This window comes from Alternaria ventricosa (genome assembly GCF_023758065.1).
Source record: "Alternaria ventricosa strain BMP 2768 chromosome Unknown scaffold_10, whole genome shotgun sequence".
In the NCBI taxonomy this organism is placed as follows: domain Eukaryota; kingdom Fungi; phylum Ascomycota; class Dothideomycetes; order Pleosporales; family Pleosporaceae; genus Alternaria; species Alternaria ventricosa.
Genome location: NW_026055690.1, coordinates 1,148,658 through 1,165,623, shown reverse-complemented (window position 1 = coordinate 1,165,623; position 16,966 = coordinate 1,148,658). Strand labels below are relative to the sequence as shown.

The window sequence follows — 16,966 nt, the reverse complement described above, 5'->3', positions numbered from 1 at the left end:
TTGATGTTGTCTAGATCGTCAGTAGTATCTTCATCACCCTCATTCTTGCCTCTTCCATTGTCAACCACCGGACGAGTGCGTGATGTCTGCTCTACTGTCTTCCTTCTCTTGACTACGATGATTAATCAGATTGAACCCATTGGACGTAACAGGTTACTGCTGTACTTGCCATTGCCACCAGAGACAAAACTGCGCGTGTCGCGGCGAGCGCCATGTATGCCGCTTGCTTGCTCGCTTGAAAATATCGTCTCGTTGACTTGAACGTGCGGTGAGAATCTGCCGAACCGGGGTCGACGGCATTCGCGAAACTGATCGGTGAACCCATTGCACACCACACAACAATGCACACCATATCCAAAATCGAGAAAGCGAGATTCCCACCTCCGCCCCCGGCATTCGCGAGACTGATCGGTGAAGAAACAGCAAGCTAATCTAGCGTATTCTGGGTATGTATACAAACGTTGCGATGTGGCGTAAGTCGACAGTTGTGGTGTCGTAAGTGTACATGAAGGCGCACGAACAAAGCAAGTGTGGGCGTCGTGTTGAGGAGACGAGAAGAGACGTGATCGTCGATGAACGTGTATGCTGGAAGGTCTCCGGTATGCGCGATAGTGGAGTGAGTGACAATGTGTGGAAGGCGCACTCCTCGTGCTTAAAATTTGCAGTCACGAAAGGAAGGAGCAAAGCCGCAAGATACCCAATCATCACACACAAGCAAACCACGAATAACAAGCACCATTTATGACCACCGGGGTGATATTAGAATGTTAATTACTACTTCCTACATGAAGGACCAAAAGGCGGGGGAATAAGTATCGAAAAAGCTAAGAAAACATACGAGAAGCAGTGTCATGTCGAGGACAGTGTAACCACAGACGTGATCCAAGGGAGCTATCACTGTCGGCTAAAAGATGGAAAGGCCCCCAAATAAGAAGAAATGAAGCCCGGCATCCGACCATGTCCCTTCCGTGTCGGCATTGCACAAGCCACCTATTACAAACGCCCGCAGCTGTGATGATCAATACACCTTTTGACGACTCGATGGTTTCCCGTGGCAAGCGCGCTACCCGTGCTTGACCAAGACCGCAGGAGATGCAACAGCCGGATCCTGAAAGCGAGGTGTGTTGGCGTCATCTAAGCCTCGTCTGCGTCGTGGTCTTGCAGTTGGCCGCTCTGTTCCCTGTTCATGCGGGCCTCGATCTCCTTCAGCTGGCTCTCGCGGGCCAGGAGCTCCTGCCGCTTCTCGTTGATCTCGCGCTGGACCTTGACTTCGATCTCGCGCAGCTTCTCTTCTTCGCGTCGCAGTTGCTCCTCCTTCAAGCGCACTGACTGGCTGGCAAGATCCTCGGGGTTCATCGACGAGTCACTGCAGGATGTTAGTACTTATATTGTAGTGGAGCGGGGACAAAACTTACGCAGCAGCACCACCTTCGACACTCTTACTAAGCTTCTCGGTACGGTAGTTCTCGTATAGGAAGTCATGCGTAATCTCCTTGAGATCGGCAAGATGGCTGTGGAGGAGGGCACTTCGCACAGCCAGGAAGTCGGAGTGGCGGGGGTTGTCGACCTCGACGATACCCCAGGGGTATTGGCGTGCCCGTACCCGTCGGCCGTTGATCTCAACAATGTCCTCGGATCCAACGATAGCGAAGGGCATCAGTCCGCGGAGCTCGGCGTTCTCCTCGACGGTGTCCTCGTCGTCCTCCTCGATGTCGTAGGGGAAGTTGTACACGGGGATGCGGTAGTGCTCAATGTCCTCCATGACAAGCTTCTTCGACTCGGCGAGCTCGGCGGGTGTGAGGGAGTCAGCCTTGCCGATGACGGGAATGACGTTGCAGCGGGGTGAGAGGCGCTTCATAAGCTCAATGTCGAGTTCACGGAGACTGCGGCGTGTTAGCTGAAGCTGGCCGAGGGGCTCGGCATACATACCCGTGACCGGTGGGTGTGATGAAGTAGAGCAGGACATGTACACGGTCGTCGCGGAATCGGGGGTTACGCTTAATACGCGATTCCTCTGCGAGAATGCCGTCGTACTGTCGCTCGAGGTAGCCGACGATCTCTGAGAAGCTGTGGAGGGTAAGCGCGGGTTGTGGTAAGTCCTGGAAGATGCCTACCTGGCCTCGTTGTCGATCTGGTCTCCGAATCCGGGTGTGTCAACAATGGTGAGCGAGATGCGGGTGCCCTCCTCGTCGAGTTCTAATGTGTGTTAGCAGCCGCACGCGATGGTGATAGCCATTGGCCCTTATCGAGGCGACGTACCGACTGTGATGGGCTTGATCTTGACGCCCTCCTCGACGTGTGCCGTTGTTGGGTCGTCGACCTCCTTGTGTCCGAGCACCTGCTTGCCGCAGAGGGTGTTGACAAAGGTCGTCCGGCCAGTACCAGAGGCACCACAGACCATCAGACAGAACTGGATACCCTTCTTGACATTCTTCTTTCTGCGCGTCTTGTTAAGCGCCTGAGACATTGTTAGCGGGTGTGGTCAATGGCAGGTGGTGTGGTGGTGGGTAGGGCGGCATCGTGGCCTGAGGGAGACGTGGTGTTGGGGAGCGTCGTACCGAAGACATGATGAACTCGGGGGCGGTGAATGTGATGGGTGTGGTGGATGGGCGGCGTGCACACGCAATGGAGACAATCAGGCGATGAGGCGAGACTGCTTGGGGGTGAGACGGGGGCGTATGTCTAAGGTGTGGTGTTGGAGCGGTGTCGTCGTGGAAATTTGGGGACGTTGGCAGCTACTCCCTGCGCGATGCAAAGGGGCTCGCTAGCGGGAAACACCCCGGTCGCAGTCTCCTTCTTGGCGCGACCACCTGGCGCGTCTGATTTCGGCAAGATGTACAACACGAGTGATTGCGGATTGATATTGATCGCGAATTGTATTGCAAGTATATCTAGTTGGCAAGCAGAACGCGTTGGTGCTTTTCTAATGGCTGCGCGCTGTTCTGCCTGATAGCAGTACTCAGCGGGGTACTTTATCAGGGTCTCTCGAAGCTCAACATTGGAACTTGAAATGGTAGATTGGAAAGTCTCGTCTCTCACGTGCGGCTCTGCGCGGGAGATGGTAGTAATTCTCCGGTCACATTAACAAACTGATGGTGCCCAAAAGCATCGTTGCTCATCCATCAGGTCCTCAAGTCGCGCTTGCTCTAAGCAGCTAGCGCCGGGAGAGCTCAGGTGGATCCCGAGGGCGTGACCGAGCTCTTGGAGGAGCCGTGGACCCTCGATATCGCTATCAACCAACCCTCTCGCCGCTATTCACTCTCGCCTGTCTCAGTCGCTGCTGAGAAAATGGGCCTAGCATACTCTCATACACCGCGATAACGCTCTCGGTGCCGTTCGTAGGCTACCTCACGTTCGAGATATCTCAGCACAGCGCTCCACCCACCTCCGCACTGCACTCAAGACGCCCCACTTGAGCAGTTGAAACAACCTCCCGTACAAACATCTGCTCTATTAGCTGCGCCCAGCATGAACACCCGGCCAATTCTAGACTCGGACGCCGGGCCCTTTGTGCTCTCGGTATCCTTCAACGCCGACTGTTCGCACTTCTCGGTAGCCTTGGAGAACGGGTTTCGCGGTATGACGCGCGCATACACCTTGAAGGCCCCTGCTAACACCTCCAGTATTCTCGTCTACAACATGCGAAGAGAAGATTTCCAGAGGTAGCATCATATCCTACAAACCGACCACATCCCGCTAACACGTCCACAGAAGTCGGCGGCGGCATCGGCTGCGCAGAGATGCTCGGCAACAAGAGTTACATCGCCCTAGTCGGAGGAGGGAAGCAGCCCAAGTACCCCCAGAACAAGGTACCTCCTGAGGACCCCGACTGGAGCGTCAACGACACTGACATCATCTACGAGGTCCAAATCTGGAACGACAAGACCGAGCGCTTCACCACGTCGACCGAGTTCAAGACGCCCGTCCAGCGCGTGCGCCTGTCGCAGTCACACATGATCGTCGCGCTGCTCAACTCGATATGCATATATAAGATGAAGGTGCCGCCGGTCAAGTCGGCGGAGTACGAGACGGTCAATAACCCGTTTGGGCTGTGTGAGCTGGGCACGAGCATCGTCGCATTTCCGGGAAGGGCGGCGGGCCAGGTCAAGATCTACGATCTGAACACGGGCAATGTGAGTATCATACCCGCTCACGAAAGCCCGTTGCGCGCAATCGGCATAAGCAGGAACGGCGACCTCATCGCAACAGCCAGCGAGAAGGGCACTATCATCCGACTATGGTCCTTCCCCTCCTGCACGAAACTAGCAGAGCTCCGCCGAGGCGTCGACCCCGCTGCTGTCTTCTCTCTCGCCTTCTCCCCCGACGGCTCCACCCTCGCCGTGACATCCGATAAATCCAGCCTCCATATCTACGACCTCATAACCGCAACGAATGCCTCTTCACAAGCCGATCCGTCGCAGCACAAGTATGGTATCTTGTCCAAGATCCCTGGTCTGCCCCGCGCGTTCTCAGATATATACCCTACGGCCACCGCTAAGTTCGAGATGGGCGATGAGCCTACCACTTGGGGTCCACACGGTAGGTCCGCTACTCTAAGTGCAGGTATTCCGGGTGTGCCGGGCGGCCGACCGACCAAGGGGCTCATCGGATGGCTCGACGATGAGACTATCCTTGTTCTCGGCGCTGGGTATGATGCGCGATGGGAGCGCTTTCGCACGGGCCGGGATGATAGTGGGAAGAAGTGTCTTTATCCTGATGGATGGAGGCGGTATATTATTTAGAGGTTTATGTGGCCGATCCCGAGAGACGGAGTTATTGCTAGAGGGTCTTGGTTCTTCTTGACCGTGGATGAGATTTATGCACGGATATGGCGTTTCGAAACTTGGATATAACAAGGCGTTGGTTGCACCTCCTTAGACAGGCGTTTAGATACCCAATCTTCATTCTCTTACTATAAACGTTTTTACTCGCGGAGAGTTGATGGCATAGTCTTTCACGCAGAAATCAAAGCACGTACATTTTGATGGATTCAGTCGAGTTTGCATTCTTTACTTCTCTCTCTCTGTTGTTGCTTCTATACATTCTTCTCCTCCATACAGCCGCCAACTATCAAAATGTTGGCCTGTCCTTTAATTCGCGCTGACCTCCACCGCTCTCAATTTCATGAGATACAACCACCAAAATCACCCGCTCACATGCCGAAAAACACCCATTGCCCAGGTTAAGCATTCAAGGCTGGAAAAGTCAAAACACAGACTGAGTACATAGAATACATAACAAGAAGGCTAGGAAAGAAGGCTAAGTTGTAAGTGTGAAGGTAAAACAGCACAATGGCTTCAAACGAGAGTAAAGCCGAACAAAAGATTTAGAATTACTCTGATTTGAATGTAGAAGCGAACTGAAAAACAAAAAGACAAAAAAACGGGAAACTTTGGGTATCGTGCAGAAAGGTATGGTAGCCACAGTTATAACACCCGTGTGCGCAACTTTCTGTGTTGCACGTGTCGGTGTCAAATATCCAATCGTCGCCCTAGAAACACCCACATAAATTCTCCTTTCCAGCTCCGCGTTGGCTGTCGAAGCGAGCACCCTTCGGAAGATGTAGCTTAGTTGCACGTGGAAGTTGTAGAGTAGAAAGTTGACAAGGCAAGGAAACATTCGTGGCAGGGTCGTAAAGAAGGGTTTGGTGTAAGAGAACCAGTCTCTCCGCGCCCTTTCTCTTCTTCTTCTCTTATAACAAGATGAGATAGTTGCTGGGCGCGATACCCGTCTCGCCGTTTGGTTTCTTAGCCTGCCACCACCGTCCGCTCACGTCCGAGACTTCGAGGATGTCGTGTTTTTGGAAGCTAATCTCATTCGCATCGTCGGGGTTGGCTTCGTAGCTGTAGATAGCCTTGGCGCGGTACGGGTACTCGATGGAAGCTTCTTGCTGGTTGTTTGCGTCGTCGTTTGTGGGAGTCGAGACATTGTTGTTCATGCCGCCGAACTGGGGGGCTGAGCTGTTGCGGCCGTTTGCGCCGACGGGACCGCCGGGGTAGCCGGAGACGGGCGACGAGGTTTCGAACCCGTTTAGTTGGGCGGATGTGTACATTTGCGGCGGGATGTTGGCGGTTTGGGTTTCGGGCCGGTTGGTGTAACCGTTGGAGATGGGGCGGGAGGAGCGCGAGCCGGGGTGCTCCTTGTGCAGGGCGTAGGAGTCGACGAAGGCGCGGTGGCTGGCTTGCGGTTGCGAGCCGTAGTAGAAGATCCACACGATCTGGGCTTGTTAGTTGGGACTGGTGGGTGGTGTGCTGGCATGACTTACGGCGATCATGGAGAGGAGGATGTAGCCGGCAGCCGCGGCTTCAAAGGGAGCGACGGGCGAGTAGACGAGCGAGTTGACGGATGAGGTGGTGAAGACCAGGCCGGCGGCAAGGAAGCCCACGATCTGCTGGAATTAGCAAGTGCATTCGCGTGTTATGCCGTGACTGCTACTTACTGCGACATGATACGTCCTCTCGGCATCTGAGGCGACTGTGACGGTGACGCCAGCAATGCAGAAGAACATGAAGACAAGCGTCCACCAGGCGAAGTTGGGGAAGCCACCGTGGATGGCTGATATTATGGAGCTGACAAAGGCGATGACCCAGGCGAGCTGTATACCACGTTAGCGACCAGATCCCACGACTGCCGCGTACTCCGGGCTACTCACAATGCCAATCGATATCGTGGCCAGCGCAAAGGGATCCCCGATGATGCGGCTCATGCTGAAGCCTTGGGACCTCTGGCCGTAGCCTCCGTTTTCCATTTTGCGTAGTGAAGGAGAGCCGCCCAGCGAGCCGTAAGCGGGCATGTGTTGGTGGAAACGGCGGGGAAAGGGGCGATTAAGCTATGCTGTCGCGGGCGCAGGAAGAGCAGGAAGAGCGGGAAAGAGCGTGGGTGCCAGATGCGGTATTATGGGTGAATGTCGAGAGTCAAAGAGTGTTGTGGGCGTTGGGCCAGTATATCGGCGCGTTGGTGGAGTTGTGCAGGGCAGCGAACGGTGCACAGGGCGCAAGCAGCGGGAGGCGGGCGTCCAGTGACCAGCAGTGTTGGTGGGCGCGCAAGGCTTCTGCGACTCTGGCGGCTGCGTGAAGGTGGATTATGGCAGCAGGCGGTGGGTGTCGAGGGAGGGTTACGGGCGAGGGCGGGAGCAGAGCGAGAGATGCGACGGTTTCACCTTGGGTTCCCAGTAGTTCTCGATTGGCCGCGCCGGCTGGAATGGCTAAGGGTTGTTCGGGGATTGCAGCGCTGCGGGTCCCACTTGTGCAGAGATTAAAATGGCACCGCGCCCGTCAGCCAAAGGCCTGGACAGCTGCACGCGCGTTTAGTGCATTAGTGCCTTTGGTGGCCGTCGAGCCGCCGTACACAGACAAGTCTACGTTGTTTTGATGTTAACAGCGTTATGGGGGTATCTCATCCACCTGTTGCTCGACAAAGTGTTCGACAATGTCAAGCTGTTCACGGCCATTCACCCTCATGACTTTGTTCACTCTCAATACGCCAAGCCAAGACGTGGCGCAGCTAGTACTACCTAGGTCCGTCGCTCAAAGGGATCCCAATACATGGCGACGCCTCATCATGCATCCTCGTCTCGTCACTCAAGAACACCCCGAGAACCCTCCCACACACAGGACATCCCCGTCCGAAATGTGGTACTTTGATTAAATCGACAATCTACACCGCTGCTGTCATACACAACTGGTCTGACAGCTGCAATTCCACTGCACAAGTCTGGCTAATCTCATGTGCACCCTGCGTCGCCGTCAAGGTATGCCATCCACGTTTCCCCATGACCTGTCTTGATTACCCATGGTAGCCGACACGTGCGCCGCGTCCATTTGCGGCTGAGAAGGTGTGTCTAGGCGCAGTAGTTCCCAGGCGAGCCAGGAAATTGACGTCCGGACCATTGTCGGCGCCATTACGCTTCGGGGCCCTGGGCCAGGTCACCAAGCTGACACGAGACGGTCATGAAACGCCGTGCTACGGCACCGAACCCTCCGCAGCCCTACAAAGTTGCTGAGACCCTCACTTGACCTCACTTTACATCATTCAGCAAGAAAAAGCTGGCGCTTACAAACTCTTTTCGTGTTTGAACTATCTGCGACTGCTACCTGTGACATGGCAAAGTGTTTCCGGTCAGGGTGCAAAGGTCAATTGACGTACGTTACTGTACCACGTATCAAATTCCCCATGGCCGTCGTCATGATCGGGAAGTTTGTTTTGCAATATGTCACTTTCGGATGCTTGCTTGATCCGAGGCAACGCGTCGCTTTTGTAACATGCGCGACTCTGGATCGCTGCAACGATGGTGACACCGGTCCACATGCTCGCTGATGATCTGGTCCACATGCCCCGCCCAGACTGCTGAGCCTCTATCAGATGTGCAAAACAAGAATGACGGTCGCGGGTACCGGCTGTGGCTGTGACGACGCGCCCAAGGTACCTAGGTACACGTGAAGCACCTGGCATCTGTCAGCCACGCCTTAAAACCGTCTGACGTCGGTATTTGCGCAACGCATAAAGTCCACGTACCGTCAACACAACATGGTTGAGAAAATAGTAATGGACGTACGGTGTCTCAGCAGGCGATTGGTGCTTCTGCGCGGAGACTGATGGCACCGAGCGTGGCATTCTTGGTTCGGTGAAGTGTTGCGTGATGCTGACAGTTCTCACAGCTCGTCCTCCTCCGATTCACTCTCATCGCCCTCTTCTTCTTCGCGTGCCACGCCTTTTTCCTCCTCGGCAGGCCTTCTCCTATATTCCTCCCGCACAAGCGCTCTCAGGCCCTTCCTAAGCCTCTCGTCGTAGTCGACCCAGCATCTTCCTGCGCCGAGGAGCATGACCTGCTGGTACCGCTGATTCAGCAAGCCGTTCCTTTTCCGCAGCTCGGAAATCTTGAGTGCTTGTTGTAGTTGGCGTTCTTCTGCTTCAGCAATGCGCGGTCGCAACACGGCTAACTTGGCGAAGCCATCGGTGGTGGGTATCTGCTGGTCTTCGAGAGCTTGGAGCTGTGACGCAGTTGTCGCGAAGCTTGTTGCGCGTTCGGTCACCAAGACAGCTTTCTGGGCGTTGTCGAGGGGAGGACCGTCATCGTTGTCGTCGTGTTGTGTCTTGAGGACATCTTTGTGCTTGCTCACTGGTGACGTTAGCCTAAAACAGCGAGGGAAAGGGAAGTAAAGGCTGCGTACGTAAGTTGTTGGCCTCGTCGAGTAGCGCAGTCTTGCCCGCCAGCTGCTGCAGTGACTGCTCGATCCTGTGTATGCGATCCGGGATGGTCTTTTGCTTGTCCTTGGTGTTGTCCTGCGGGCCGCCGAGGATATACTCCAGGCGATCCAACCGCGATTCCAGCAGTGAGAATGTGAACAGAACCGCCTCCTCGTATTCGTCCATGGTGGTGCTGGATTCGATGTTTATGTTCGCCCAGCCGTGTAAACGCGGGCGCGTACCTCGAGCGGAGCGGATGTTAATTTTAGCGGCCGCTGATAAGCCCCCGGGTTATGGGGCCTCGAGACCAGACGTCAGCGGAGCACTCCCACCCTCGCTTTTCACTGCCAGCTCGAGCTCCCATAGCTCTGTCATCACATTCGCTTGCCTGTGCTCGTCATCGCAACATAGATAGCACCACCGCCAACCCTCGACGGATGAACGCGCAATAACACGAACCGCGCATTTCGCACCCCAGAGCATGGCTTCCTACTCCGCCATCGGCCCCGAGCCAGCAGACGCAGACCCCATGACTTCGAGCACCGGGTCGCTGAGAGGGCGACGGTACGATAGCCTCGTATATCTCTTATCGGACGAAAGCTGACCCAAGTAGGAGAGGCAGAGGAAAACAAGACGTCGGATTCAAGGGCCAGGCAACATGGATATCCAGTGTCATTAACCTGGCCAACACCAGTATGCCCATGCCAGCTACCCCACACGAGACCATGCTGACCGTCTACAGTTCTCGGTGCCGGCCTCCTCGCCATGCCCTCCGCGCTCTCCAAAATGGGCATCTTCCTCGGCATCTTCGTTATCGCATGGGCTGGCACGACCGCAGGCTTTGGCCTCTACCTCCAGACGCGATGCGCCCGCTACATTGACCGTGGGCATGTATCTTTTGCGACACTGTCTCAGATGACATACCCGAACCTGTCTATCATCTTCGACGCCGCTATCGCAGTCAAGTGCTTCGGCGTCGCCGTCAGCTATCTTATCATCATTGGAGATCTGATGCCGGGTGTGGTTCGAGGATTTGCGCCGGGCGCGGGAGACATCACCTTTCTGGTCGACAGGCAGTTCTGGATCACGGCGTTCATGTAGGTGCTGGTCATGAAGTTCGGAGTGGTGTGTACTAACCAATCCAGGCTCATCGTCATTCCGCTGTCCTTCCTCCGCCGCCTAGACTCGCTCAAGTACACCAGCGTGATCGCCCTCTTCTCGATCGCCTACCTCGTCATACTCGTCGTAGCCCACTTCCTCAAAGGCGACACGATAGCCGACCGCGGCAACGTCCGTGTCTTCGAATGGGCGGGCCCCGTCTCCGCACTCGCCGCCTTCCCCGTCATCGTCTTCGCCTACACATGCCACCAGAACATGTTCTCGATCCTGAATGAGATAGCCGACAACTCGCACTTCCAAACAACCACCGTCATCTTCGCTTCCATCGGAGGCGCATGCGGACTGTACATTCTTACCGGCATCACAGGCTACCTCTCCTACGGCGACAACATACACGGCAACATCGTATCCATGTACCCCACCGCCGCCGCCAGCACCATCGGCCGCCTCGCCATCGTCATCCTCGTCATGTTCTCCTACCCCCTCCAAATCCACCCCTGCCGCGCCAGCATCGACGCTTGTCTAAAGTGGCGCCCTGGCGGCCGCAAACAAAGCGAAAGCAGCCCCTCACGAAACACACTCATGAACAACACGCCCAAGCCCGGCGCGCCCAAGAGCAGCGAGATGAGCGACCTGAAATTCGCAGTCATCTCCACCGTCCTCATCATCCTCTCCTTCATCACCGCCATGACCGTTTCTAGTCTGGAGAAAGTACTGGCGTATGTTGGAAGCACGGGTTCTACGACGATTTCCTTCATTTTGCCGGGGTTGTTTTATTACAAGATCTCTGACCCGGAATCCTCACACCACCAGCGTCTCGTTAAGGATGAAGACGACGAGGACGAGTACCAGAGTGGAGAGGCGGAGGGGTATGTTACGAGCGAGGGGCATCTTAACCGTGATTTCAGAAGGGGCCTATTGCGTAATTTGGCGCTTGCTTTGAGCATTTACGGTGTTGTTGTTATGGTCGTTTGTCTCATTACGAATACCTTTTTGGTCGCGGCGCATTGAAGATGTTTCGATCTTGTTGGGTTTGGGGAGATGGTGTTGCATTTAGCGGGAGTTATTTGCTTGGGGGCTTATCTATTAGACTGGATGGATGGATGGATCGGATGGGGTGGCTTTGGTGTTGGAGTCACGTCGATGATGGTGTCGACGGTTTCTGTTGTATTCTGGAGGGTTGTACAGGTATATGTGTGGCCTTATGGTAGTCTGGAGCGGAATAGTAATCGTACCGCTCTTTCCCAAGACGTATTTTCTCCACGACCTGTCATTGCGTTGGTCCTCCGAAGCGTTGCTAGAGAGTTCAAGGGCGCATGTTCATGTTTGTTGTATTGTTACAAGTTATACATTTCGGACGTAGCCTTTCGTGGTCTATGATGGAGAAATCGAAATACTAACCCTCCTCAATGTAAGCTTCCCCATATCATGCCTTTGCTGATCTTCCAGGGCTGATGTTCTTTCTTCTCAAAGAGCGAATATCTGGTTGCTGTGTCGTGCACCTTTCCTTGCCCATTTGATCCTGGAAACCGCCTCGATTGGGTCCTTCGTACGGCAACAACAGCCAGGCATGTTTTGTACGCCATTCGATGGATCTTCATGTACCCATCCATCAAACAAGTTTCCCGATTCGCCCTCTCCACGCATTTTGCCCTCCCCCTCGCATCCACGCAATCCTCCCACGCTACTCGCGCACATAAGCACCTAAGCAGCAGAAGCAGTCTCCTTCGTCCCCCCCTCCAAATTCTCCACCACAACCCGCGGCTCCCCTCCACCTCCTCCCTCTTGAATCAAACTCTTACTCGCACTCCCGCTCTTCACCACCATCCCCGCAATCTTCCCCACCCTATACTGCGGCTCCAGTATCCCCACCATGGACAGCAACCGCCACGCCGTATCTGAGGGCTGCGCGCCGACACCGACCCAGTACCGCGCGCGCGATAGGTCCAGTTTGATGTCTTTCCAGGGGCGGCCGTGGGTGTCGCCGGGTCGTGGGGGTTGGGGCTTTGGGTCGTAGGTGCCGAGGACTTCTAGGGGGCGGGAGTTGCGCGCTGTGCTGTGGTCATTCATTAGCGAATCAATCTTGACAATTGTGTTCGAGCGATCGTTTTGGGAGGTGGAAGGCGGAGTAGGCTTGTGAGGATATGCTGATTGCAGTGTTTGCGGACTCCCGAGATGGGATTGTTGGATGCAATTGGGAGACGTACCGGGCGTGTGCTACGACGATGTTGTAAAAGGGAGCGTGCTTCTTGCCGAAGCGGGCGAGTCGGATTCTTAAGACCATTGTGGGATGTTGTGTGGAGAAGTGGTGCTGTTGCGACGACTGCGCGAGTGGAGCGGGCGGTTGGTTGGTGGTTTGGGTATATCTTTTTGCTCCGAGGATTTGCCGATGATGCGTGGGCACGTGCGATGTGGTATACTTTGAACTGGAGAATGAACTGTGTATAATTAATAGTTTTTCGCAGAGGTGTGATTACTACTAAGTTGTGCCTCTTAGCTATGTAGAAGTCGAAGTTGATTATGCTGTGGTGATGTGCAATCGTTGTTGTGCTCACCTCATCGTCCTCGAGCAGTGATGTAATGGCAACACCATGTTGTTCACGAATATATCTTGTGACAACCATCTTTATTTGTACACCACGCGACCTTTCTGACTTGAAATCTGTACGATGGCTCTTCGAGTGAGTAGCCTTCGAAGATATTTGACTCGGTAATGACGACTGATCTCACTTCACAGACTCTCTCTGCCAAAAGCGCAGCTGCGCTTGACCAAGAGCTCATGTCCTCGGGCGCATTCTCCATCGACCAGTTAATGGAACTCGCAGGCCTTTCTGTTTCCCAAGCAGGTACGTTGGTACTTCATCGAATCCACTCAGTCAAGCTGACGATTCAGTCTTCAAATTACAACCCCTCAGCAAAGGCAAGCGCATCCTCGTAGCATGTGGTCCTGGCAACAACGGCGGCGATGGATTAGTCGCAGCCCGTCATCTTTTCCACTACGGCTACCAACCTACAATCTACTACCCCAAGCAGAGCAAGAATGAGCTCTATCAGGTATGCAACGATCCAACTACCAAGCTTTCACACAAACTTACACCTCATAGCGCCTCAAGAAACAACTCGAAGACCTCAAGGTGCCATTCACAGAAGACTTCACGTCCGCACTCAAGCAAACCGACCACATCGTCGACGCAATCTTCGGCTTCAGTTTCTCCGGCGAAGTGCGCGAGCCATTCCCCAAAGTCATCGAAGCTCTAGCATCGACTTCCGTCCCTGTGCTCGCCGTCGATGCGCCATCATCGTGGGATATCGAGGACGGGCCTCGGGATTCTGGACCTGGCAAGGGCTTCATGCCACCAGCGCTCATCAGCTTGACTGCACCGAAACCGCTGGTTAAGAAGTTTACTGGGAGGCATTTCCTTGGTGGCAGGTTCTTGAGCCCGGAGATGGCGGATAAGTATAATCTTGATATTCCGAAGTATGAGGGCTTGGATCAGGTGGTTGAGGTGCCGGTTGAGAGTGAGAAGCTGTAGATAACAATCTTGAACACTTTGTAGTCTACTTGGAAGGATGAAGTACGATGTTGTCTTGCGCATCACGATGCATGGTCAAGGTGTTTTGGTACCTGCCTTGATGTGACTAGCGCGGTTTCCCCGCAGAGCCGCGGTACGGCTAACAGCGGTCTTGAGATGTCATCCGAACCCCAGCTTCAACTGCGCTTCGGCAAACAACGAGTTCAATTTCTTTTGGAGCGGAAGCCCGGCTACTTCTTGCCTATCTCTTGTCTGCTTTCTTTTAGGCGGCATAATCGAGCTGTAACTTACCAAGACGTCTCTCATTCCATCACACCCTCAATATCGCGTCGTGAATACGCGCAAAGCAACTTCCCCCCACATACGCACAGAGGGCTATTTGAACAGCTGTGGCCTTTCAAGTGCTCACTTCTCCAACTAAAATGGTTCCAAGAGCGCCCTCAAGAGAGGCTTTGACCTTGCTCAAGCATTCTGTACGACCCTCAGTAGTCATTCGATCGCAAACACAACGCTGCCTCCTCTCGTCCACTTCGCGTCCTACGCTACCATCGCACACCCAATCGTGGGCCACACCCCAGACAGTTCGAAATACCGCGACCTTCACGCATTCCCACCATGCCGAAGCCGTCTCTGTGATCCCCACGAACGTCGATACGAGCAATGCAGACTTCAAAGAAAACAAGCGCCAGATGGACGAGGCGACCGAGAACCTGGTCAACCTGCACACAAAGATCGCCCAAGGCGGACCTCAGAAAGCTCGGGATAAGCACATACAGCGCGGCAAGATGCTGGTTAGAGACAGAATATCTGCGCTCATTGACCCGGGCACGCCATTCCTCGAACTGAGCCAGATGGCAGGTTACAACATGTATGGAGAGGACGATGTGCCTGCAGGCGGTATCGTCACTGGCATTGGCACAGTCAACGGTGTGCAATGCATGGTTGTCGCCAATGACGCTACAGTCAAGGGAGGCACATACTACCCCGTCACCGTGAAGAAGCATCTGCGAGCCCAGACGATCGCTCAAGAAAACCGGTTACCCTGCATCTACCTCGTCGACTCTGGAGGTGCGAACCTGCCCAACCAAGCAGATGTGTTCCCGGATGTCAACCACTTTGGCCGCATCTTCTACAACCAAGCGCGCATGTCGGGCATGGGCATCCCGCAGATCAGTGTTGTCATGGGACCATGTACGGCGGGTGGTGCGTATGTGCCTAGCATGAGCGACGAGAACATCATCGTGGAGAATCAGGGTCATATCTTCCTTGCCGGGCCACCGCTCGTCAAGGCAGCGACCGGCGAGGTCGTCTCAGCAGAAGACCTGGGTGGAGGCAAGCTTCACAGCGAGGTCTCTGGTGTTACAGACTACCTCGCAGTTGACGACGCACACGCACTTGTCCTTGCGCGGAGGAGTGTTGGCAACTTGAACTGGCACCGTAACCAGACTGTTACTTCGCAGCCTGCTTTCCTGGAGCCTCTCTACGACCCCCAGGAGCTTTCAGGCATCGTCGGTACCAATCTACGTCGTCAAATCCCCATTCACGAGATCATTGCACGTGTCGTCGATGGATCTTCTTTCGACGAGTTCAAGCCATTGTACGGTTCTACTCTGGTGACTGGTTTTGCGAAGATATACGGTCACCCCGTGGGTATCGTAGCCAACAACGGCATTCTCTTCAGCGAGAGCTCGCTCAAGGGCGCGCACTTTGTCCAGCTATGCGGCAAGCGACACATCCCCCTCATCTTCCTCCAAAACATCTCAGGATTCATGGTCGGCCAGGACGCCGAGAAGGGCGGTATCGCAAAGAACGGCGCAAAGCTCGTAACAGCCGTAAGCTGTGTCGACGTACCCAAGTTCACAGTCGTCGTCGGATCTAGTGCTGGCGCTGGAAACTACGGCATGTGGTAAGTCTCCTTCCAGTCCCACTCCTCGACACAACATGGCTAACACAAGTACAGTGGCCGTGCGTACTCCCCACGACTTATGTTCACCTGGCCCAACGCAAAGACGTCGGTCATGGGCGCAGAACAGCTGTCCTCCGTCATGGAAGCCGTGGGCAAGAAAGTGGATCCCGCGCTAAAGGCACGGATCGAGCATGAGAGTGAGGCCACGTTCGGGTCGGCAAGGCTATGGGACGATGGAATCATACCGCCGGAACATACACGGAGGGTGCTTGGCATGGGCCTGCAGATGGCGTGCGGCGGACAGAACAAGGGCGTAGAGAAGGAGAGCACTTGGGGTGTGTTTAGGATGTAAACGCAAGAAAAGGCTTCGTAAGAGCACGCGTGCGATACGCGCGTCTCCCTGTTGCTGCTTAAAAGCATGATATTCGCGACCTTGACCAAGAATCTTTGGTGTTCCATTTTTTTCTTGCCTTGCTTGCTTGCCTTGCTTGTCTTAGGGCCTGGCCTAACTACCTGTGTACTAAGAATAGGGTCCATGACCGCCAATTTCCGGCATCCCTACACATTTGCACGGGACAGTGGCTTGGCAGAGATCTTGGCAGAGAGCCGTCAAGACAGCTGGGCAGGCGGGTTCGGCCTCAAGCACGCCTGTAAGCTTGCTTGGAAACGCTTGTGTGAGGTTCGTTCGTTGACGTCGTAGCTTTGGAGATCAGGTTCACCAGCCGCAATGTTGATCGGTTCACCACGTGAGAAACGAAACGGAACGGAACAAAACAAACGGTGAAGTCAGGCCAAACAGCGCAAAGTCAGGCGCCTGCGCCACAAACATTCCCTGCAGGTGGGGCGCAGGCATGCGGAATTGAGTCCCAGAGGTTTCAACGCGGATACCGGGCCCTGCTGCTGCGTTGCGCAAGATACACGCAGACAGGACAGCATCATAATCGGTTGACTGTTTATGGCGTTCGTGGTGGTGTGGCGTCGTTCGCACCGGCGCTTGCGCTGTGAATTACAACTTGACCTGCCTTTCCTCGGCTTAGAGGGAACGCCAGCTGCATGATGATTAGATGCAGGCGGCGAATACGACCATGGGATTGCCAGGGTAGCCTATGGGGGCACAGGCCCGTGTTAATCCATCAAAGTTACCTTGCCAGTGCCGCCATTCCGCTGCCCGCTATTGCCTCGACGATCGCGAGGGTGGGTGGGGGAGGCGGAGGGGAGGAGG

General features: G+C 54.8%; 7 protein-coding genes across 7 annotated transcripts; 4 read left to right on the top strand and 3 right to left on the bottom strand.

Moving 5' to 3' along the window:
• Positions 1–1,134: 1,134 nt before the first annotated feature.
• Positions 1,135–2,467, bottom strand: J4E93_006469 (uncharacterized protein; the record flags this gene model as incomplete). Its single annotated transcript, XM_049344382.1, has 5 exons — positions 1,135–1,366; positions 1,416–1,883; positions 1,930–2,067; positions 2,115–2,196; positions 2,260–2,467. 5 exons carry the CDS (start codon positions 2,465–2,467, stop codon positions 1,135–1,137), a joined length of 1,128 nt encoding a protein of 375 aa, XP_049198817.1.
• A 1,001-nt stretch (positions 2,468–3,468) lies between these two features.
• J4E93_006468 (uncharacterized protein) lies at positions 3,469–4,742 on the top strand (the record flags this gene model as incomplete). Its single annotated transcript, XM_049344381.1, has 3 exons — positions 3,469–3,577; positions 3,624–3,662; positions 3,712–4,742. The coding sequence occupies 3 exons, from the start codon at positions 3,469–3,471 to the stop codon at positions 4,740–4,742; spliced, it is 1,179 nt and encodes a 392-aa protein (XP_049198816.1).
• Positions 4,743–5,692: 950 nt separating this feature from the next.
• Positions 5,693–6,274, bottom strand: SHO1 (Transmembrane osmosensor; the record flags this gene model as incomplete). The annotated part of the gene is made up of 2 exons (XM_049344380.1): positions 5,693–6,217; positions 6,266–6,274. 2 exons carry the CDS (start codon positions 6,272–6,274, stop codon positions 5,693–5,695), a joined length of 534 nt encoding a protein of 177 aa, XP_049198815.1.
• Positions 6,275–8,651: 2,377 nt separating this feature from the next.
• On the bottom strand, positions 8,652–9,073 carry J4E93_006466 (uncharacterized protein; the record flags this gene model as incomplete). Its single annotated transcript, XM_049344379.1, has 2 exons — positions 8,652–9,044; positions 9,068–9,073. The coding sequence occupies 2 exons, from the start codon at positions 9,071–9,073 to the stop codon at positions 8,652–8,654; spliced, it is 399 nt and encodes a 132-aa protein (XP_049198814.1).
• A 1,223-nt stretch (positions 9,074–10,296) lies between these two features.
• Positions 10,297–11,316, top strand: J4E93_006465 (uncharacterized protein; the record flags this gene model as incomplete). The annotated part of the gene is made up of 2 exons (XM_049344378.1): positions 10,297–10,301; positions 10,332–11,316. 2 exons carry the CDS (start codon positions 10,297–10,299, stop codon positions 11,314–11,316), a joined length of 990 nt encoding a protein of 329 aa, XP_049198813.1.
• A 1,768-nt stretch (positions 11,317–13,084) lies between these two features.
• Positions 13,085–13,838, top strand: J4E93_006464 (uncharacterized protein; the record flags this gene model as incomplete). Its single annotated transcript, XM_049344377.1, has 3 exons — positions 13,085–13,151; positions 13,199–13,359; positions 13,410–13,838. 3 exons carry the CDS (start codon positions 13,085–13,087, stop codon positions 13,836–13,838), a joined length of 657 nt encoding a protein of 218 aa, XP_049198812.1.
• Positions 13,839–14,260: 422 nt separating this feature from the next.
• MCCC2 (Methylcrotonoyl-CoA carboxylase beta chain, mitochondrial) lies at positions 14,261–16,096 on the top strand (the record flags this gene model as incomplete). The annotated part of the gene is made up of 2 exons (XM_049344376.1): positions 14,261–15,744; positions 15,799–16,096. The coding sequence occupies 2 exons, from the start codon at positions 14,261–14,263 to the stop codon at positions 16,094–16,096; spliced, it is 1,782 nt and encodes a 593-aa protein (XP_049198811.1).
• Between the last annotated feature and the right edge of the window lie 870 nt (positions 16,097–16,966).